The 23,138-nt window shown below is 51.4% G+C and overlaps 1 protein-coding gene across 2 annotated transcripts in view; it reads right to left on the bottom strand.

Moving 5' to 3' along the window:
* The window catches only part of VRK3 (VRK serine/threonine kinase 3), a 45,008-nt gene that overhangs the window by 8,264 nt on the left and 13,606 nt on the right, over positions 1-23,138 (bottom strand). For both annotated transcript variants that reach the window (XM_080644774.1, XM_080644775.1), the window contains 9 exons: positions 22,927-23,061; positions 21,202-21,396; positions 16,289-16,347; positions 13,855-13,921; positions 12,828-12,912; positions 12,473-12,578; positions 10,880-10,972; positions 7,543-7,675; positions 5,733-5,853 (listed from right to left, as the gene is read on the bottom strand). In XM_080644774.1, coding sequence (XP_080500900.1) covers positions 5,733-5,853; positions 7,543-7,675; positions 10,880-10,972; positions 12,473-12,578; positions 12,828-12,912; positions 13,855-13,921; positions 16,289-16,347; positions 21,202-21,396; positions 22,927-23,061 — 994 coding nt within the window. The remainder of the gene's footprint in view (positions 1-5,732; positions 5,854-7,542; positions 7,676-10,879; positions 10,973-12,472; positions 12,579-12,827; positions 12,913-13,854; positions 13,922-16,288; positions 16,348-21,201; positions 21,397-22,926; positions 23,062-23,138) is intronic.

The following is a 23,138-nucleotide window of genomic DNA, read 5'->3' as shown; positions in this document are numbered from 1 at the left end:
AGTTAGGGGTGACCCGGCCTGCAGGGGAAGGCAGTTAGGGGCAAACAGGCTGGCAGGGGAGCAGTTAGGCATCAATCAGGCTGGCAGGAGAGTGGTTAGGGGGTGATCAGGCTGGCAGGAGAGTGGTTAGGGGGTGATCAGGCTGGCACGCAGAAGTGGTTAGAGGCAATCAGGAAGGCAAGCAGGTGAGCAGTTGGGAGCCAGCAGTCCTGGATTGTGAGAGGGCAGTCAGACATCCCTCGAGGGGTCCCAGATTGGAGCGGGTACAGGCTGAGGGACACCGCCTGAATTTCGTGCACCGGGCCTCTAGTATATATATAAATAATTTACTTATTTATTGTTGACAGTATTATAGATGTCCCTAAACTTCTTCTAGTCCCCCAAACAGCTCAAACATCCACCTGCATCTTATGGTCTCTGCACAAAATGCTCCCTCTGCCCTGGACGGCCTTTCCCTGCCTTGACCCCACTCAGTGGCTGCTCCCCCTTTGGGACACAGCTCAAGGGCTGGTCTCGGGGAAGCTTTAACCCTCCCCCCTGCCCCCGCCCGCCCAGGCAGAGGAAGCCGATCCCTCCTGAATGTCCGGGCACCCTCTGCACGGGTCCACAGATGCCCTACAGCAACTGGCAGGGCACATATACAGGAAGGCTGGGCCTGGCCCCTTTCTCCTGCAGCCGCAGGATGTGTGTGGTGAAGGAATGAATGAGACAGTGTGTGATGGCCCAAAAGAGCACTCCTCCCCACAACAGCCTGTAGCTGTCGGTGTCCGTGGGGCTTTCCTGCCCGGTTCGCAGCCTCAAGAGCAGGGACCAAACCTGAGTCCTATCTGTGCTTTCCCAGCGGGGGGGCTTCACGCACCAGAGCCTTGGGGCACCACACTGTCCCTTCTGTTTCTTTTAGTCATTCATTCTGTCATGAACTGGGATGTACAAGCAATGGAATCAATATTTGTTGAATGAATGGGAAAAGGCCACACACACCACAGTAAGAAGTCCTAGAGAAGGCAGGGTTCCAGGAAACCTGCACATGCCAACATCGCCCCCTCGTGGTTCTTTTGGTGACTGCGGGGTCCAGAAGGACAGCTATGTTACCGCCCACATCTCCTCTCCCAGGAGCATCTTTTCATGCCTGGCCCTCCCTTTGTGGCTGTGGTTGGGATCGGGGGCCCTAGAATGAACTGTTGTTCATACTGAAACCATCAATATTAAAATGATGACTAGGACTACCCTGGCCAGGTGGCTCAGTTGGTTGGAGCATCGTCCCATACACCGAAGAGTCCTGGGTTGGATTCCTGGTCAGGGCACATGCCTAGGTTGTGGGTTTGGCCCTCAGTCAGGGTGTGTACGGAAGGCAACTACTGATATTTCTCTCTCCCTCCCTCCCTCCCTCCCTCTCCCTTGCCCTCTCTCTAAAGTCAATAAAAAACACAACATAAGTTCTTGGATGAGGATAAATAAAAAATAAAATCTAATGATTACTGAGACCTATTTCATATACTCTGCATCACTGTGGCGACTGCAGAGCCTCTTAGTGAGGCACTGAGGTCAGCGATGAGCTCTGGGGAAGGGGAAGGTGGGAGAGAAGTGAACGGGAGAGATGAGTGTTCTCAGGGGTCAGGGGAAGCAGAGGGAGAGAGGATTCAGCCCAGGGAGCCTCAGCAGGTGTTTCACTGACGACAGGAGGTCCGCGCGGCTGATTCCCAGCATTCCCAGCACAGGGGCTGGCACCGAGATGCCCGTGGAAACAGGTTCTGAATGGAAAGGAGTCATGCACGTGCTATCCTGTTTGCCCGGAAATCCTGTTCCCCTTGCCTGCCTGGGGGAACTCTGCTCTCTACAGACCGGGTCAGGCATCTTTTGGGTACAGGCTCCTCGTGGCCCAAGGCCAGGTCACCTGCCTCCCTCTGCTCCCACAATGCCCTGGGTGGGGGCTGCCGCCACATCACATGCAGAGTCTGCTTCCTGCCCGAGTGTCTCCTCCAGCACGGGAATCCCTGCAAGGCTGGGGCATGCCTGTCTGACCCGTGTGTCTACACAGAATCCCAGGCCTGAGAATGAAGGCTCATGTATGCATTCCACAACTGTTCCACGAGCGCTCACAACAGGCCAAGCACTGTGCTGTGAACAACACGGCGATGAAGACAGCGGATGTGGCCCCTGCCCTCACGGAAATTTGACTCAAGATGGCACCACGGAGGATCTGCCCCCTCCCCCCATGTCATCTCTCCTCTTTAAAGGCAGAATCCCAAGGGTCAGCAGCCACAGGCAGGGACGCTTCCCAAGCCCACTGCGGCACAGGGCGGCTGAGAGTCACATATCATTTCTGGTCCTGCCCTTTAAAAGTAATGGGAGCCCTGGCCAGTTTTGCTCAGTGGTTAGAGCGTCGGCCTGCGGACTGAAGGGTCCTGGGATTGATTTTGGTCAAGGGCACATGTCTGGGTTGCAGGCTGGATCACCAGTGTGGGGCATGCAGGAGGCAGCCAATCCATGATTCTCTCTCATCATTGATGTTTCTCTCTCTCTTTCCCTCTCCCTTTCCCTCTGAAATCAATAAAAAATATATATTTAAAAAATAAGATGCAAGTAATGGGAGACCGTGGCAACAGAGCTAGTGCCCAGAGGATGTGGGCAGGCTGAAGGGGCCGAGGCACCCACCACCCTTGTTCTCCTACCTTGGGACTGTTAGCCAGAGGGAGGTCAACATCTACCTCATCTGAGCCACAGTGCCTCGGGATCTCCTTGTCCCTAACACAACAGAAAGGTAAAGGGGCAGGTCGCGAACCTCAGTCTCATGGAGCGCTAGCCCCCGGCAGGACGCCCCGCTGCCTGTGCTACTCACTCTGACCCGCCCGCTGTTTTCACCTGGCTTCACCTCAGAAATGAGAAACTAGAAAACAATGCGACAATGGATTCCAAGGAAGCAGGCAGTGGCTCGTGCCCTGGCAGGCTCTGCAGCTGGCTTCTGACCCAGAGGCTGCGTGTGGAAGCCTGGGAGTGAAGGCCTTCCCCCGCACCCCATCTCTCTCCCTCCTCCCTTCTGCAGAGATGTTAGGGCCTATCAGCACCACAGTGAGGTCTCCTTGCCTCACCACCCTTCTGGGAGGGATTTACCCGTCGCCTTTGCCATGAGACCCGCCCTGGCCATCAAATCTAAAAGAGCGACACATACCCACGCCCTGACCGTCCCACAGGTGGGCCCCAGGCTCTGACCTGCCAACCCACCAGTCGGACCTCGGACACGCCCTGTGTTTCACTCTTTATCTCTTTACCGTCTCTCCCACCAACAGGTGTGAGTTCCCCAGGGCCAGGGATGTGTGTCGTATTATTTCTGTGCCCTGAGGCCTAGAATGGAGCCTGGAGCATAGTAGGTGCTCAACACCTGTTTGCGCAGGGGAGGGAGGCTGTGTGCAAACGCTGCCAGTCCACCCGAGATGAGCCCCCCGCACTTGGGAGACACTGGCTTTGCGGGGAAGGGTCTTCTCTGGAGCCGAATGACCTGGGTATGAGTCTAAGCGCCTCTCCCTGGAAGCTGTGTGACCTGGGCTTGTTACCTAAGCTCTCTGTGCCTCAGATCATCGCTGCACTTTCTTCAGAACTGTTCTGATGACAACGCAGAGATGCACTGGGCAGTCCCTGGTGCAGACAAGGGAATGGTACACATTAGCCTTGAACAGGCCTTTATGAGCAGGCCAATGGACAGGGGCACGTGTCTCCCCCTGGGCGTGCACAAGCAGGAGACCTGAGGCGGGAAGGGAAGGGCTCCCTGGGGAGTGACGATTAAGCTGGAACCTGAAGGAGGATGAGATTCAGGGCTCAGGACCATTTATACCAAACACACACCCAACAACACCGTGAATATATTTCAAGGACACAGATACATTTAAACTAATGTAGAAGTATTCAGAGGTAGTGAACTAGCAATGTCGTTGAAAGTTACAAAATACAGCAGTGAGGGAAAGAAAGCAAGAAAGAATGAAATTTAGAGCAGAGTACTGCTTATGCAAACGAAATACACGCATCAGACATTGTTCAAGGACACAGACATGTCTACACAAACTTGTAGTAAACACAGTGCACATGTCATGATGAGATTACAGTTGAAGGACACAGTGCTGTGTGAAAAAAGCCAGAAACAGACGAGATTTAGAGAATACCATTTATCTGAGTCAAACACACAGTACCACAGTCATCATGCAAGTTTAAGGATACAAATACATTTAAGCAAACGTATCAGTAGAACATGTGTTAAGCATGTGTGAGTGGGTGTGCATGGTTGAGAGAAGGAGGATGGGGAACATGAAAGGGGCAAATAAAACGAGAGAGGCTCAAGATGAACCCGTGGCACAGCACGCTGAGAACTGAGAAGCACACTGACTCAATGCTGCTCACTGGAGAGGTTTCCCTCCTCCCACTCAGCACACCGACCCAGGCCGTCTGCTGACAATTCCCGAGATACCTGAGTTCTGAGTCTCCGTTTAGACTTCACTTCTGCACCTCAGACATCGATAGCCAACGTCTCCTGGATGACCCCTCCTGAATGACTCAGCCCCCAAGTCTATGCCACATTTTGAGTCCCAGCCTCTGAACCTGCAGCACTTCCTTGTGTCCAGCTGTTCACTGACTGTCCTTGGTGCTGAGGACCAAAGCCCCCTTTGCTCACTTCCGATCCCAGATGGCCTGTCCGTGGTGCTGAACCCCACATGCAGCACTTTCCAACTTTCCTTTGCAAACAGGCGTCTGTCTTTGTGCTGAACCTCATACCCCAGCACTTCCTTTGGCAACCAACAGCACTGAATGTCTAAAAAAACCCGGAACTAGCAGGATCTGGTGGTTTTGCGTGCAGAGGTGAGGAAGGGAAGTGTGAAGACAAACAAAATAGATCCAGAGACATTGAAGAATGAAACAAACTGATGTACTTCAGAGGGAGGGAGGGGGTGCGAAGAGATTAACCAAAGAACTTATATGCATCCTATATAATAAAAGCCTAATATGCAAATTGCCCCCTCGACCAGGAGTTCGACCAGGAGTTTGACCGGGGGGTGGGGCCAGCTGGCCTACCGCCCCCAATTGCTGGCCGGCCCTGCCCCCAATTGCCCCCCTCTTTGGGGTGGGGCCGGCGGGACCCTACCAGTGCATTCGTGCACTGGGCCTCTAGTATATGTATAACCCATGGACAGACAATAGTGCGGTAAAGGCCTGAGGAAGGAGTGGGAGTGGGGTAGAAGAAGTCAGTGGGGGCAAAAGGGGACATCTGTAATACTTACAACAATAAAGATAAATTTTAAAAAATGAACATGGGTGGCTGGTGTTGTCTGAATCTGAGGCAGGGCCCACACCTAACTGCTCAGGTTGCCCATGTGCCCATGAAGGAATGAATGAGTCATGGTGTCCAGGGCATGGTGAGCATTTTCTACAGGCCAGCTCTCTGCCGAGTGCTGTGTGCCTGACTCCCCTGAATCTTTCCATAGGCCCCGCAGTGGGTGCCAATAGGATCCCATCTCACTGAGGACACCGAAGCTTGCAGTGGTATGGCTGGAGTCTGGCCCAGGCAGCGTGGCTCTGGAGTCCACGCTCTGTCTGCTGGAACAGACAGCAGAGCACACCTGAGAACGGCAGAGGCCTTGGCTCTGCTGGACAGCGCCTCCCTAATCTGTTCCCTGTTGGGTTCGGAGATCCTGCCCCAGCTGCATGGGTGCTGGGCCCGTGCTGGGCTCTGCTGACCCCAGACTCACTTCTGTTTCAGCTTCATGACATCCTCGGTGTTGGGAAGGTATTTTGTCCACGGCAGGTTTCCGTAGAGCCACTTCAGCAAACAGTAGCCCAGGGCCTGGAGGTCGCTGCGGCGGGAGGGTCCTGGGGAGGGAGGGAAAGAGGAGGCAGCTCAGGCTGGAGGCTCCACTCACTGCCACGTCCACCCCCTTCCTTTCTCCCTCTCACTGTCTCAACCATGCACTCACACACCCAACCACCCAAACATATGGGCTCTATCTGTTCATTTGCTGGGGTTCTTGTCTCAGCATTAAGAAGGGGTTCAGCAATCCGGAGAAAGACTGTGTGTAGATGAAGTAGGAGTCCAAAGACAAAAGATAGTTTTGAAAGGCACTGGGAGTCAGAGGAGCTTCAGGTAAAGGAGCTAAAGACTTCCCTTGTCTCAGGACCCCTTGCTTTTTATTAACACAATTTGTTCTAAGGCAAGGTGAAGATAATACACTTCAAAGGGTAGGGTACAGAAGAATTGTCAGATTGGGGAATAGCCTACAGCTGTTCAGGTGTTTGGCCAACAGGAGGCAATAACATGTAGATTAAGATACCCTGAGTTGTCAGGCAGCAAGCAATCATCCTATTCAGGTTTGGGGGAAGTGCCTTTCCAGCCATTCCAACAGGTAATTACATATGTGACTCAGCCCTTGTTGAGCCCCCAAGTTTCATCAACCTTTTGATAAAACTCTTATAATTATGACATGCTGGAATTGGCTTCCGGCACCATTCTTTGTTCGCCTACTCAAGCTCATGAGCCTCTGTTACTCTCATTCACACTCTCACCATCCCTTCATCGTGCACTCACTAGCTCACTCCCCATCTACTCTCTTTCGTTCATGCACTCATGCGTTCAATGAGCCCACAGAGCCCTGTACGCCAGGCCCCACCCAATTTCTCAAATTCTAGATGAGAGTTTGGTTGGGTCCCAGCCCTTCAGTCTAGTGGGGGAGATGGTTATATTGTGGGATTACCTGAGTTACAGAGGACACAGAACAGGGCATGAGGGAGCCCAGGAGGGAGGACACTGAATACAGCCTCGGCAGGAGAGCAAAGACCATTGAGTTTTATTTTTCTTACGCAACCTAACTGTCATGATTTAGACAATTCGTCTAAGCACTCAACAAACACAGAGCTGACTGTGCCAGACCTTCCCTGGCTGAGCTCAGAGCCCAGTCTGGGGGTAGGACGCAGGCCGGCCCACGGATGGCCATGGTATCACGGGATCTGTGAAAGCGGGGCTGAGACCTCCTCATGGAATCTGCCCTGGGCTCTCTGCTCACTCTGTACACTTTCCGTGGATAATCTCATTCCTCTCCCAGGGCTTCGGCTAACAACTCCTGAGATCCTGTCGACATCTGAGTCCCTGTCCGGAGTTCAGTCCTGCGTTTCAGACACAGATAGCCAACTGCTTCCTCAACAGCTCTCCTGGGTGACTCTGGGGCAACTCTCGTGTTCCAAGTCCACACCAGATCCTGAATCGGAACCTTGGGACCTGACCTGCCAGGCTTCCTGGTGCCCAGCAGTCCTCTGTCCTTGGTGCTGAACCACTACCCCCAACTTCCTAATGCTTGGGGACACCATTCTTTTTCTTCTTTTAATCTTTATTGTTAAAAGTATTACAGATGTTCCCCGCCCCCCATTCTTAATTCTCAATCCCTGTCATGGCTTCCTTAGGTGACCCCCGTGTCTGGTCATCTGCTGTCTGTGGCTGTGGCAACCTAGAGCTGCTCTCGTATGAAAAGCATGTCTCCACAGTCCTAAATCCTTTCTCTGGCCTCTTACCACATCCCTTGTGCAGGTCCATGCTAATGAACTCCAGGTCCCCCTCATGTGGGCTCCTGCTGCCCTCCTTGTAGGCCACGTGTTTGCCGCCTGGCGAATAGCGGAAGGCGAAGCCGTAGCCTGCCAGGGTCACCTGTGTGGGCGTGGGGAGAAGCCATACAGTTTGGAGGCTGAACTCTGCAATTAGACATTTCAATTATGGGTGTAATCTGAAACAGCCACATGCCCGACAAGAGTGTGAAGTGAAAAGAACCCAAACCAACACTCCCTACTGCCCAGAAGTAACCACCAATAACAGTTTTTTATTGTTTCAAATCATTGTTTTGTTTTGTTTGCTTTCTGTTAATCCTCACCTGAGGATATTTTTTTCCATTGATTTTTAGAGAGAGAATGGAAGGGAAGGGGGGAGAAAGAGACAGAGAATTAGGGAGAGGGAGAGAGGGAGAAGGAGAGAGAGAGAGAAACATTGATGTGAGAGAAACATATTGATCGGTTGCCTCCTACAAGTGCCCTGACTGGGGCTGGGCATTGAACCTGCAAGCCAGGTATGTGCCCTTGGCCGAGAATGAAACCTGTGAACCTTTGGTGTGTGGGCCAATGCTCCAACCACTGAGCACCACCTACCAAGGCTCAGATAGTTTTCTTCAAATAACTGGTAAACACGTGCGGACGGGGCAGGGTCTCTAGCTTTCTACAGAGGGATCACACTATACCTCTTGTTGGATATCCAACGTTTTGCACTTTCATGGTGGTTCAGGGCATGAACCCTGGAGCCAGACTGATGCGATTCAGATGCCAGCTTGGCCTTTAGTGGCTGTACAACCTTGGGCAAGTTATGTACCTATGTACCTTTCCTGTGCTTTGATCTCTCCATTTGTAAAATGAAGACAATGACAGTCTCTACCTTGCAGGGTTGTTACCAGGCTTAACTGAGTTGAAAACAAAAAGTAAAGTGCTTATCAGCCAGCACACAGCCAGCCCATCTGCGTTTAACGGCTCACTGTATTCTGCCATTTGGACAGGGGACAACTGCTGGTTTGCCCACGAGAGATCTACATCCTTTTCTTCTGGTCACAGTGGTGGTATTTAATTTGTAAAAAAAATATATTTTATTGATTTTTTTTTACAGAGAGGAAGAAGGGAGAGGGACAGAGAGCTAGAAACATCGATGAGAGAGAAACATCGATCAGCCGCTTCCTGCACACTCCCCACTGGGCATGCACCCACAATCAAGGCACATGCCCCCGACTGGAATCGAACCCTGGACCCTTGAGTCTGCAGGCCGATGCTTCATCCACTGAGCCAAACCAGTCAGGGCAGTGATATTTAATTTTAAGTGTCAACCTCCCTGGGCCACAGGCTGCTCAGACATTTGCCCAACGTTATAGTGGGTGTGTCTGGATAAGACTACCATTTAAATCATAGTCTAGGTAAAGCAGATTGCTCTACCTAACGTGGGTGGGCCTCACCCAATCAGTTGAAGGCCTGAATAGAACAAAAAGGCTGAGTGAGAGGGAAGTCTCCCTGCCTAACTGCGAGAGCTGGGACACTGGTCTTCTCCGGCCTTGGACTTGAGTGAAACATGGGCTCTTCTTGGGATTAAGCCTGCCAGCTCTTCCGACAGGAACTCACACAGTCAGCCCTCCTGGCTTCCAGGCCTTTGGACTGTGACTAGAGCTATACCATCAGCACTTCCTGGGCTTCAGCTTGCCAACTGCACATCTTGAGATTCTCAGTCTCCATGACTGCGTGAGCCAACTCCTTACAGTAAGTCTCCTGCTGTACATTCTGTTGGTTCTGTTTCTCTGGAGAGCTCTAATACAGTTCTAGGGTTTTTCTCTGGGACCCTCTCTCTCCCACTCTTAGTAACTGAAGTGGGGCCCACGGCATCTATTTCCACTGGGTTGCCAAGCTGAGGGGATTTGAGCCTGATCTGCTGGTGGTGATTTTGCCACCAGGGGGGAAGAATCTGCCCGACAATGACCAGTGCACAAACAAGAAGAACCCAGAGATGCAAAAGCCAGTTTCCCAAGGACAGGGCTTGCGTGCCTAGGTTCAGCCATGCCTGAAACCAGCGAAGTCCTCAATGTTTCCACTCCCTGGACCAATATATTGCACCTCTCCCTTTTTAAAAAATATTTATTTTTAGTGATTTCAGAGAGGAAGAGAGAGGGAGAGATAGAAACATCAGTGATGAGAGAGAATCACTGAATGGCTGCCTCCTGCATGCCCCCAACCAGGGATCGAGCCTGCAACCCGGGCATGTGCCCTTGCCCAGAACCGAAATGGGACCCTTTAGTCCACAGGCCGACGCTCTATCCACTGAGCCAAACCAGCTAGGGTGCACCTCTCCCTTTCTTAAACTTTTTTTTTTTTCCTCTTAAGCTATGTTAAATTACGTTTCTGTCATTTAAAAAAATAATTAGAATTTACTTTAAAACACTATTTGACCAGTATCCAACTGGGAGTATATATTTTTCTATTATAATCAGTATTGTCAGGAACACTGCATATCTGTACACATATCTTTGAACAGTCCTATGAATATATGGATAGGATATATTCCTAAAAGAGGAACTGATGGGGCAAAAAAAAATATGCTTTTTTTTTTTCTCTGTAGAAATTCAATTTATTCTTAGACTATTTTCAAAAGAAGCAGTGGTGTGCTGTTTTTCTAAAAAATATGCCTTTATGGATTTATATGTAATATGTGTATTATAAAATCCATACATGTATTTATATGATGGTGACATACAAAAGCAAAGCTCTGTGGTATGTACATATCTATAGGTACATTCTTTCCGCTCATCCCTGCTGTGCTTTTCCCAGGTGAGGCAGCTCGAGGCTGGCTCAGCTGGGTGCCTCTGAGTGGGGGAATCGGCAGAGAAAAACACATGCATTTAAAATGTTGACTACTGTATCCAAATTACCTTCCAAAGAGGTTGCCCAATTCATTCTTCCAACAAAATATAAAGAATTATTTCTTTTTATCCTTTTATCACCATAGATACTATAATTTTTTAAAATTTTGTCTACCCTAGGGTAAAAAGTAGTATGTTCTAATTTCCATTTCTAGGATTTTTAGGGAGGTTGAACATTTTAAAAATACATTTAACTAAATTGTGGATTTCTTTTTCTATGAACTGCTTTTTATCCATTATTCACTTTTCTACTAAGATGCTCATCTCTTCTTATTTATTCAGGTAAGCTCTTTATATATGATGGATAGCAATTCTTCGTCTGCCATAAGCATTGTAAAATAAATGGAAGTTTTGAGACAGATGAGATCCTGAGTCCAGAGGAGGGAGGAGTCCAGTGGGGAGGACCTGGCTATTACCTGGCTCCGGTCCTGGGGATTCACAAAGATATTCTTAGCTGTCACATTTCCATGAACATACTCATTCTCATGGAGGAACTCCAGGGCATCCAGCTGGGGGAAGAAGAACAAAGTGATCTCCGTGAGACTAAAACAAAGAGGCTCTGATGCAAAGCCCGGTGCATGAATCCCCTCCATGAGACCTGCCGCCGTATGGCCTGCTTGTGCCTGGGGCTGTGGGCAGGTTGAAGCTGACTGATTCTGGGGAAGCCTTAGGAAGTCTGCTCTGACAGCACACCTAAGCAGGTCTTCTAATTAGGCTTCAAAAATTTCAGCATTAAAGCTAACATTTGGTTTCCTATGTATCTCTTGTATCTGTTTCTTAGTTGATTGCAAACTCAGGAGAGAGAGAAGTTGGTTACTTTTTGTTTCCTGCAAACACACACACACACACACACACACACACCCAATGCCCATGTATATCAAAGAGTTCTCATTTCTCCTAGAGAGCAGAAATACGTTTAGTTAAGCAATTTATATTTTTATCTCTCACTCCAACGTCTCCACTGAGCTCCAGGCTCACAGTGAACTGCCTCGGTGTTAGTTCCATCACAATGACATCCCAATCCCTCCTTCACTCCAAGGCTTAACTGTCCACCAAGTTCTGTTTGTCCTACAAACTCTCTATCCCCATGGCCTGGCCCCTCTTCTCAGGCCTCGTCCTGTCTCACTTGGCCTCCAGCCCCCCTCCAGTCCCTCCCCACAAGGCCCATAGGGTCCTTCTGCCTCTAGAGCTGACCCTGCCCCTCCCTTGCTCCCACTCCCCCCATGGCTCCCCAGTGCCCTCAGGACGGAGTCCCGGCTCCTCAGCTTGGTAATGCGAAGCCCCGCGTGATCCAGTCACTGCTGACCACTCCACACCAATCCCTTCCCCTCCCCCTCCACATGTCACACGGCAGACTGAGTGTAAAGACCTCTGGGACTCACCTAGTATGTTCCTCCCTTGCCACTTTCGTCCCTCCCCCAAGTTAAATTAAGTCCTCTTATTCAACATCATAGCAGGGAGACATTTCTATCCAGAGAACTTTTTACAATTTGTGCAATCGTTTAATACAATCCTCTCCGACTAGACCTAAAAACCATGTCTGTGCTACACCCTGCTGTACTCCCAGCCCCTGGGACAGTGTCTCATACCCGGCAGGGACCTCATAAATATTCAAGGAAAGGACGGATGAAGGAAGGAATGAATGAACCAATGCTGTATGCTCTCTCGCCCACACAAGCCTTTGCCCAAGCTGTACCCTTGGCTGGAATAGCCTCACGCATCTCCACTCCCACTCTACGCAGCCCCTTGCTATTTCCCGCTCTTGGCTTAGAAAGGACCTCCATCCGGAAGCCCAACGAACCCCTCACCTTGAGGCTAGGGCCCTTCCTCAACGGCCACAGCCCCCTGAACGCCCCTGGGGTGATGCTTATCCCGCTGGTGCTAACGGCCTGGGGGTCACCTGTCTGTCAGTGTGCTCATCCTCAGTGTCCAGCAGAGGGCGGCCGGGCTGAACGTGCCAATGAACAGCCTGATCAACCAGCACCGGGGGGCCACCCCTGGATACATACCAGCCGGCAGGCCATCTGGAACATGGACTGCATGGACATTACGTGCTTCGGGTTGTCATCCAGGGCCCGCTGAAGGCTCCTCCCCAGCATGGGGAGCACCAAGAACCTGGAAGACACAAGCATCCCAGGTGGAGAGATGACCAGGGAGCGAGCAGAACAGAGGACACCGAGGGAGGACTGTGCTGGGTGGCCACCAGGTCCTGGTCCCAGGCAAGATTAAGGGTTCTGATGGGAGGGGGATTGCCTGGCTCAAAGCAGGAGAAAGGAAGGAAGCAACTAGCCCCAGCCTCGTCCCAGCGCATGACAGGGAGAGAGGGAAGGGGCCGGTGGGTGGGTGGCAAGTTAGGTGACTCACCTGTACCTGTCCTGGTGAATGCCAAAACCAACACAGGTGGGGATGGCCAGTAAGGGGGTTGAGGACAGCTTCTTCCACTTGTTCACTATGGGAGGCAGGGACCTGAGAGGTTAGAGCCCACCTGGTCCCAGGCCCTTGGGGACAACAGTCCATTCTCAGACCAGAAGCAGAGTGTGCCTGTGCCCAGGCCATAACCCGAGTGTCCTGGTCGGAGACGCCACGTCTATGGGTGGGTGACAATGGGGGTGCTGACAGGGTGGGCCTGGTGAGCCCTGAATGTCATCTATGTCTGCAGGTGACCAGGGGTAAACATGGGAGAAAGAATATACAAATCTGGAGTGAGTGGGAGGGATAAGAACGGGAGAACTTCTGAATTCGCACGTATAGCTAATAAGATCAGGAAATGTCTAAACTGGTCATGGTGCCACTAGATGTTAGCCCATCTTCCAGGATCTCCATGGGATGGTACAGAGGCAGCGGAGTGCTGATAACAGTTTAACAGCCGGCTGTCCAGGGGAAAAGAGCCCTGGTTTGTAGTGTTTGCCAATTTCTATGGTGTAAATAGTCCCACCATGGTCAATTTCAAGCTACCAACATGACATCACAGAATGTGGAGATGGGAAGGGATTCGTAGCAGCACACAGTTATGTATTGTTCTCACCATCCAAGTACAAGGACATAAACAATCTCAAGGGTGTAGATTACAGAAATGTAGACAAATAATTATGAAGTGATGCGTCTGAGTATTTATTACCCTTCTTCTTAATCTAATTTATCGTATTGTTAGTTGATGTGATTAATTTAAATAATGGCTATGTTTAACAACTGGCTTGAGCTAATTTTGAAATTTTAACACTTGGCTCTCAAGAGCTGATATGAGCTGGCCTCCGCCCATGTTGTCTGCCCTATGAGGCCTGAAGACTGAGGGGTGACAGGGCCTCCCCACACCTTCAGGGAGAATCCAGGTGTTCTGACCAAGCTGGTACCTCTAAGTCTGCCCCCTTGCCCACCACTCCCTGCAGAGTACCTTGTGAAAGCTTGGCGGCCCGCTGGAAGAAGTTCTGCTCATTGAACAAGCGCCCATCCTTGGCATCCTAGTGTGGGGTGGAGGGGGAGGAGGCTGTCACACTGGAATCGCAGGGATCCCAGATCACTGCTGGCCAAGTAATACCCCAGGCCCTTTACCTCTTTGCACACAATATGCCACAATTGCCTAATCCTCACAGCTTCCAACTACATGGTAACATTTAGTCTAGTCCAGTGGTCGGCAAACTCATTAGTCAACAGAGCGGCAAACCGCGGCTCGTGAGCCACAGTTTGCTGACCACTGCCCCAGGGTAATGCCAGCAACAACTCAGGTTCCCCATCAAGTCCCGAAGATCGGAACCATATTACCCAGGGGGCTACACGAGAACCTGTATCAGCGACTTCAAGTTATCTCCCCCTGCCCAGGCTCCTCTCCTTTCTTTTAAGATAGGACCTAGAAGTGTTCCCTAAACACGTGGCCTTCAGCTAGAAACTAGATTCCCAAGCCTTCCTTGAAGTGAGGGATGACCACATGACAAGTTCTGGCCAACGGGAATGCGAGCAAAGGAGATGTGGGCAACTCCCAGGTTAGGCCCTCAACGGGCTGGGCAGGCTCCCCCTGCCTCCTCTGTCCCTGTTGGCTGGAATGCACAGGCGACCGTGGGAGCAGGAGCAGCCATTTCAGCCCCCAGATGAAGGTTATGGGCTGAGGATGTTGGAGCAACGAGAGAGAAGGAAATTGGACCCCTTGGTTACAGAACCACCATATCAGCCCTGGACCACTGTCCCAGACTTCTGAGTGAAAGAGAAATAAAATAGTATTTTTGCTAAGGCCATTGTTAATATTGGGTCATTTCCCCCAGCAGTAAAACCAAATAAATGAATTAAATACAACGAATACAGCCGAAACCGGTTTGGCTCAGTGGATAGAGCGTCGGCCTGCGGACTGAAGGGTCCCGGGTTCGATTCCGGTCAGGGGCATGTACATTGGTTGCAGGCACATCCCCAGCGGGAGATGTGCAGGAGGCAGCTGATCGATGTTTCTCTCTCATCGATGTTTCTAGCTCTCTATCCCTCTTCCTTCCTCTCTGTAAAATATCAATAAAATATATTTTAAAAAATAAATAAATAAATACAACGAGTACAGCTGGTTTCATAAGAGCAGAGGGTCAAAGAGAAGTCGTTTCAGATCCCAGCTGTCATTCATTCACTCTTTCTACAAAGTACCTACTATGTGCTGAGTATTGTTCTGGGCACTGGAGGTACAGCTGTGAACAAAGAAACTTGAATGCTGGACTCCATGGGGAACAAGGTAACTACCCCACAGGCTTGCTTGGAAACGCTCAGCCTAGAGTCGGGCGCAGAACAGGCTCTCAACAAGCAGGTGCTGTTACTTAATCTGTGAGCCTGGCTCCGGAACGCTCGCTCTAAACCACTCACATGGCCTCCATCCATCTAGGGCCAGGAGAGGGACCCAATCCAGCTGTCCCAGTTTTCCAGGAGGGTGAGAGTGGGTGAGGAAATCTGAAGAAATAAGTCACCCACGATTCCAGCACTCATGCCCTGGCCGGTATGGCTCAGGGGAGACTTGGGGGTACCGCTCCCCTCCCCAGGTACTGATCCCTGGGCACTTCCTCATAAACACCGAGCACCACGGGGTCTGGGGTTTGATTCCTGGTCAAGGGCATGTACCTGGGTTACAGGTTTGTTCCCTAGCCCTGGTTGGGTATGTGCGAGAGGCAACCAATCGATGTGTCCTTCTCACATCAATGTTTCTCTCCCCCCACTTCCCTCCCACTCTCTCTAAAAATCAATAGAAAAAATACCCTCCGGTGAGGTTTAACAAATAAGCCAGCCCAGCACTTAGGGATGGTGCTGGGGCTCCTGACCACGCCCATGCCCTCTATTAGGCACCTCCTCTGCGCTGAGTGACGTGACTTGCCTGGCTGCTCTCACTTTCTCCGTTTGTTTTTTTCTTCCTGGCCCCCTCGAGTGCATGTTTCCTGTATTCTAAAAGGTCAGGCATGACTTCACTGACTTCTCAGCACAGGGACCCCATCGGATTGGTTCTCTGTTGAGCCCCAACATCCAGCACCGTTTTATATTATAGTTGTTGCTCAATAAATACAGCTGTGAGGCAGGCAGTGGTGGGCAGATGCCGCTGGCTATTACTGGCTCCACCTTACAGGTGAGAAGAGTCATCTCAGAGAGGGAGGCGCATGCTCAGATCGCAGAGCTGGGAAGTGTGAGAGGCAGGGCCTCTGAGGGCCCTGGGAGATGAAGAACCTGAGGCCTGGCCCAGGTCCCACTGCCCCGGCTCTCCTGCCTGCCCCAGCCCACAGAGAGGCCTGGAGATCCAGGGTGCCCTTGCCAAAGCCCCAGATCCTCTCTCAGCGCTTCCCTCCCCGGCCCAGGCACCCCCCAGGCCCACTTACTAGTTTCAGCGAGAATCTTTGTTTCTGGGCACTTGACTCGTAGGCGGAGACAAGCTCAGCTGTGGACGGACAAAATGGGCGAGGTTATGATCTACAGCAAGCATGTCAAACTCGCCGCCTGCATGCAGCACGCCCGCTGCGCGTCTGACATGCTTGATCTACAGGGAAAGTGAGCGACAGGGTCCTCAAACTTCCCAGTAACGAGCAGCAGTGTTGGTTCCCTGGTTCTCACAGAGCCCAGTGCGTTCTTGGTTTCCAAGACCTGCTCCTCCGTGTTTTCAGACAGCTTCCTTTTCTCTGGCTCTTTCTCTCTCTGTGAATATCCAGCTACGAAAAGGTTATGAACACAGCAGATCTGAGACTGCTCTCCTTGGAAAAGCCTGCTCCAAGGCGACCTTCGCTGGATTTCGGGAGGGCCCGGCATTCTCTAACCCAGTGGTCGGCAAACCGCGGCTCGCGAGTCACATGTGGCTCATGAGCCGCGGTTTGCCGCTCTGTTGACTAATGAGTTTGCCGACCACTGGACTAGACTAAATGTTACCGTGTAGTTGGAAGCTGTGAGGATTAGGCAATTGTGGCATGTTGTGTGCAAAGAGGTAAAGGGTAGTATATGACAGTGGTCGGCAAACTCATTAGTCAACAGAGCGGCAAACCGCGGGCTCCCTGTGCACAAACTTGTGCTGAACACCTGCTTTCCTGCCGAGTGTCTGGAATGGTGGTGTGTTCCGGCAGAGGGGGGCCTACACGACCAGCCCCAATATAAACCCTGGTGCAGAGTCTCTAACGAGTGTCCCTGGTCAACACCATGCCACACGTGCTGTCACGCCTCAGTGGGCATCTGTGTGACTCCATGGGGAGAGGGCTCTGGTAGCCATGCTGGTTGGCCTCCCTTTGCCGACGGCTGCGTCCTCTCCCTGTGATGGATCACGGCGTGAGAGGCCTGTGGTCCTCCTAGTGCATCACGGAACCTGGGGTGGTCATGGGGACCCTGACAAACCCTCTGCATTTGTCTACATATATGGGTAAGTGCCATGTGATGGAGGCAGCTCTCCCTCCAGGAAGGACTTGTTGCCTTAGCCCAGCCCCACCCCACTCATCACAGGCAGCCTTCAGCCCCTCAGGGATCCCTCAGCTGCAGATCCAGGGTGGCCCATAGGCTGGTCAAGGGGATCTAAAGGCCCAGCCCTGCTGGCCTGACATGGGACCTGATGAAGGACCACCTCTGCCCCAGAGCCCCCAGGGGCCAGCTCAGGCTGCACCGAGGCCTCTGCAACAACCCCCTCCTTCCTCTCCCCTCCCCGGGTACTGATCCCTGGGCACTTCCTCGCAAACACCTTGCATGCTGTCCCATTCTGCATCATTATAAACCCTGCAATGTCTCCAGTCCTATGCTAAGTGTGTGCTTTACACACACCCTTTCCTTTAACACTCAGGACAGCCCTAGGGAAGCAGGTCTACTAATATATTATTACTGTTGCTTCTGTTGTTGGCGCCACCTGACAGATGAGATGAGAAAGTTAAACCTTAGCAAGGCCAAGCCACAGGGAGGCTTCGTGCCAGGCCAGCCTGGGTTCAAGCTCAACTCTGTGTGACTGTCCGAGGTGCTAAACCTCTCTGGGCCTTCCTTGCCACGTCCGTAAAATAGGAAGCCGACCCCTGAGAGGGATGCAAGGATTCAGAGGGCCCAGCAGAAATAACAGTACCGGCTGGGCGCAGGTCATAGCTGGCTTCGTCTCTCACATGTGCTACTCAATGAACCCACTCAGCCCGAGCCCGGCACCTCACCGGGCACGCCGGGAGCACTCAATGTGTGGCTTTTAAAATGTAACAGGCATGGCCCTGACTGGTTTGGCTCAGTGGATAGAGCGTCGGCCTGCGGACTGAAGGGTCCCAGGTTCGATTCCGGTCAAGGGCATGTACCTTGGTTGCGGGCACATCCCCAGTAGGGGGTGTGCAGGAGGCAGCTGATCGATGTTTCTCTCTCATCGATGTTTCTAACTCTCTATCCCTCTCCCTTCCTCTCTGTAAAAAATCAATAAAATATATTAAAAAAAAAAAATGTAACAGGCATGAGGGCCACAGTTAGTAAGTAGCAGAGCTGCCCCGGCCTGGATCTAGCTCATCCTACAGCCCGTGAACTGAGCCAGCGCTGGCTGTCCCAGCAGGCTCTCTGCGTCCTCCCTCTTTTTCTTCCTTCATTCCCACCCTTCCTTCATCATCCTGGTTGTAAGATTTCTGGAGCCAGACTCTGGCTAATTATTCACATCTCTGGGATTCATTTTCCTCATCTATAGAATGGGGATAAGGATAGTGCTGATGTCCTAGGACTGTTGTAAGAATCAGGTGAGTTAAGAAGTACATTTGGCCCTCTGTATTGGCGGGTTCTGCATCTGTGGACTGAACCAACTGCTGACTGAAAATGCTTGCGGGGGGTGGGATGGGGGGGAAGTTATATTATTGCTGAGTGTATTATGTAGTTAGGCGGAGGATGGTTGTGTCTGTACTGAGCATGTACAGATGTTTTTTCCTTGTCATTATTCCCTAAACAATGCAGTATAAATTTACACAGCATTTACACTGTACTAGGCACTAGAAGTAATTTAGAGATGATTATGGGAGGATGTGCATAGGTTACATGTGAATACTACGCTATCCTCCTATATAATAAAGAGGTAATATGCAAATTGACCCTCATGCCCTCGCACAAGATGGCCACCCCCATGTGGTCAAAGATGGCTGCACAAGATGGCAGACAGGAGAGGGTAGTTGTGGGCGATCAGGCCAGCAGGGGAGCAGTTAGGCATTGATCAGGCTGGCAGGGGAGTGGTTAGGGGGTGATCAAGCAGACAGGTAGGTGAGCAGTTGGAAGTCAGCAGTCCCAGATTGTGAGAGGGATGTCCGACTGCCGGTTTAGGCCCGATCCCACAGGAATCGGGCCTAAACCGGCAGTCGGACATCCCCCAAGGGGTCCCAGATTGGAGAGGGTGCAGGCTGGGCTGAGGGACCCCCTCCCACCCAGTGCACAAATTTCGTGCACCGGGCCTTTAGTTTTATATAAGGAACTTGAGCATCCTCTGACTTTGGTATCCACAGGGGATCCGGGAAGCAACCTGCGGATCCCAAGGGTCAACTATATAAAGCAAACTTGTTAGCGTACAAACTTGTACACAAATGTTGACACTACAGCCAGAAGTGGAAACAACCCAAATGTCCGCCCACTGATAAATGGATGAACCGAATGTGATAATACACACACCCTGCAATACTACTCAGCCATAAAGTGGAATGAAGCACTGGCCCATGCTACAACATGATGGACCATGAAAACATCATGCTAAGGGAAAGAAGCCAGACACAAAAGGCTACATAGCGTATCACTCCATTTGTCTGGCATGTCAAGAATTGGCAAATCCAGAGATAAGTATAGATTAGTGGGTCCCTGGGATGGAAAGGGGGCGATAAGAGCGACTGCTACAAGGTATGGGGCTGCCCTGATTGGTTTGGCTCAGTGGATAGAGCGTTGGCCTGCAGACTGAAGGGTCCCAGGTTCGATTCCCAGTCAGGGCACATGCCCGGGTTGCAGACTCGATCCCCAGTAGGGGGCGTGCAGGAAGCAGCTGATCAATGATGTTTCTATCTCTCTCTCCCTCTCCCTTCCTCTCTGAAATTAATAAAAATATATTAAAAAATAAAAGATATGGGGCTTCCTTTTGGGGTGATGGAAATGTTCAGGAATTAGATAGTGGTGATGGTGCATAACATTGTAATTATACTAAAACCCACTGAATTGTAGACTTTCAAATGGTGAATTTTATGTTATATGAATTTTATCTCAACTAAAAGATTGCATAATCTCCCACCCCAGAACTGCATAAAGTGCTAAGCACAGGGTCTGGCTTTGAGTAAGTATTCAGTAAATGTTAGGGTGATAATTACTAATACCTCTAGCAGTTATTTTCTTTGTTGTTACAAGGTGTCCATTATTTTTTATACATAAATTTTTATTGATTTTGGAGAGGAAAGGACAGTGTGAGAGAGACAGAAACATCAGTGATGAGAGAGAACCATTGATTGGCTGCCTCCTGCACGCCCCCTACTGGGGACCGAGCCTGCAACCCAGGCATGCGCCCTTGACCGCAATCAAACCCAGGACCCTTCAGTCCACAGGCCGATGCTCTATCCACTGAGCCAAACTGGCTAGGGCCAAGGTGTCCATTTTTTGATGTTTAACTACAGCTTTTAAGTCCGGCCCTGCCTCTTCCCCTCCCGCCCAGCACCTGCACGAGCTGATAAGAAAGCCGAGGCTCCCTCCTTTGGTGCTGGTGGGAGAGTAAAATCATGGGAGGCCATGACCCCTGTGTGGGAACCTTTACCTCAGCTCCACCACTTAACCACAATAAAAACCCAGGCCATGTGGCTTCCCTTGCGATCTCAGGACATTTCAGACCTGCTCCTCCTAGACAACCATGCAAGCAATAAACCTTTCATACCTGCTTGGAGTGTGGCATCATCCGTCTTAACCTTCAAACCAAATATGGGTGGGGCTGGGGGGACATTATATCTCTGCAGGGTAGAGATTAATCATCGTCCTTATCACTGTCACACTGGGCCTGCATTCCCACATGACTACAGCAGGTGGAGCCGAAGAACTCCGGTCTCCAGCTGGCCAGTCGCTACCACTCCCAACTGCCTTATTCCCAGCCTCCTGCACTCATTTACTCCACCAGCGTGGCCCCTCTGAGTGGGTAGTTTGTGGTCCCAAGTCCAAGAGAAGTTTGCCTAGACTAGAGGCAGGTGAGCAGCTGGGAGATGGCTTCCATTTTCATTCTCAGAAAGGGGTTCCCCCGCCCTTTGCCCGGGTTCCAAGATGGCTGGCCCAGCCCAGCACCTGCCCACTTGTAAACAGGGTGTACCTTCATAGAGAATGCCCTGGTCGTCCCTGGTCTGCAGGGATCCCAGCTTCCAGTGTCGTCCATTCTTGTCCATCACCACTGTCCCCGTGGGCAACGCCTCAAGGGAGATGGTCACACGGTTCCGCTTCCGTGTCTGAGGGCTTTTCTTCTTCACCTGAGGGCTGCTTTTGGGGGTTAGAGGGCTGCTCCAGACCCCTACAGCAGGATGGCCAGAATAAAGGAAAAGGGGCATCCGGGGGAGAAAAGTGGAATGAATAATGAGACAATACTCATAGTTCTGTTCATTTACTCATTAGTTCAATGAAAAACAACAACAAAATGGTTCCTGAAACCTCTCGAGGGTCAGGTCTTTGTGACAAAGCTGGGGACCCAGACATGAGTCAGACCTGGGCCCCTCCCACCAGAGCCCCTACTTAGGTGGGGGAGTCTAACCTGGACACAGCCGTCAGGCCAGGCAGTACAGAGAGATATGAAAAGGAGTCTGACTATGCCTGGAGAAGTCAGGGAAGGCTTCCAGGAGGAGGGGACATTGGAGTTCGGTCCTGTTGAATGAATAGAACTTGCCAGGGGAAGAAAGACATTCTAGACCAGGCGTCCTCAAACTACGGCCCGCGGGCCACATGCGGCCCGCCGAGGACATTTATCTGGCCCGCTGGGTGCCGCTGCCTGTCCTGCTTAGCAGCCGATTCATCCCGGGCGCGCAGTGCGCATAGGAATTTGTTCATAATTTTTTTTTAAACTATAGTCCGGCCCTCCAACTGTCTGAGGGACAGTGAACTGGCCCCCTGTTTAAAAAGTTTGAGGACCCCTGTTCTAGACATTCAACCAAAAAATCCGGGACAGGACTTGGCCTTGTGCTAAGTACAAAGAAATTTGTTAGGCTGTGGCCATGCCCTTGACCGGCTGCCAGACTGGCAAGAGAATGGGGTGGCGTGGTGAGGAGGAAAAGATATCAACTGGACATGGACACAGGAAAAAATATGAACATCCCCATTCCTCCCGCCTCCCATCTACCCAAGGCACAGAATGGCCAGAGGTAGTGGGGCCTATAGGGTAACAAGGGACAAAGAGGAGACACCGAGGGCTGCGACTTCAGATCTCAGGGCCTGGGAGGGAGGAGACCGGCTCGTGGTCTGCAAGCCTCCTGTACTCGCTGGCTGCCATGAGAGCCTGGAGGGCACTTGTGCTCCAATGACTGGCACTGGCACTGGTACTGTGGGTGCACAGACGAAGAGCACAGAGAGAGGCTCTGAGGGAGAGGAGATGGCCTTGACCCAGGCTGTGGAGCTCAGAAAAGGCTTTCTAGAGATCTGACCGCGTGTTGGAAAAGTGGCAGCGTGCCAGCAGAGCAGGGAGGGGAGAGTGCCCTGCTGAGGGAATAGACAGGCGAAGACCAGAGGCTGAGGGCCCCTAAAAGTACCTCCAGAAAGTACATTTTCTGTGCACAGGGGTTGTGGTGAGAGCTAAGACGGGAACCAGGCCACACAGAGGCTCAGATGCCAGGTTGAAGAGATGAGACTGTGGGGCAATGGGAACAGAAGGTGACTGTGAGCAGGGAGGGAGGGGGTCAACTCCGGCTGTGTAGAGATGGGATTGGAGGGGGAACCTGGAGGCTGGGATAAGAATCCAGGCAGGTGTGAGTGACGCCTGAGCACCCAAACACTGTCAGATGACCCGCCTTTAAACCATATTCTAGAGTCAGGCCAGATTGACCCTAATTCTTACCTTTGGACTTCAAGGTATCATCAGACCCAGAATAGTCGCGGTCTGACAAGAAGGATGACGAAGACATGCTACAGCTGGACCATTTCACTTTCTTGGGAGAGGGTTCATAACTGGAGTTCTTCTCTCTCCCTGAGCCTAGAGAAAGAAAGACCAAATGCAAACTGGAGTTACAAAGGCCCTTTCCAGGAAACATAAAACCAGAAACCCAAGTT

The sequence above is a fragment of the Plecotus auritus genome, assembly GCF_963455305.1.
Source record: "Plecotus auritus genome assembly, chromosome: 10".
Classification (NCBI taxonomy): domain Eukaryota; kingdom Metazoa; phylum Chordata; class Mammalia; order Chiroptera; family Vespertilionidae; genus Plecotus; species Plecotus auritus.
The sequence above is the reverse complement of the archived record's forward strand: the minus strand, read 5'-3'. Positions and strand labels throughout refer to the sequence as shown.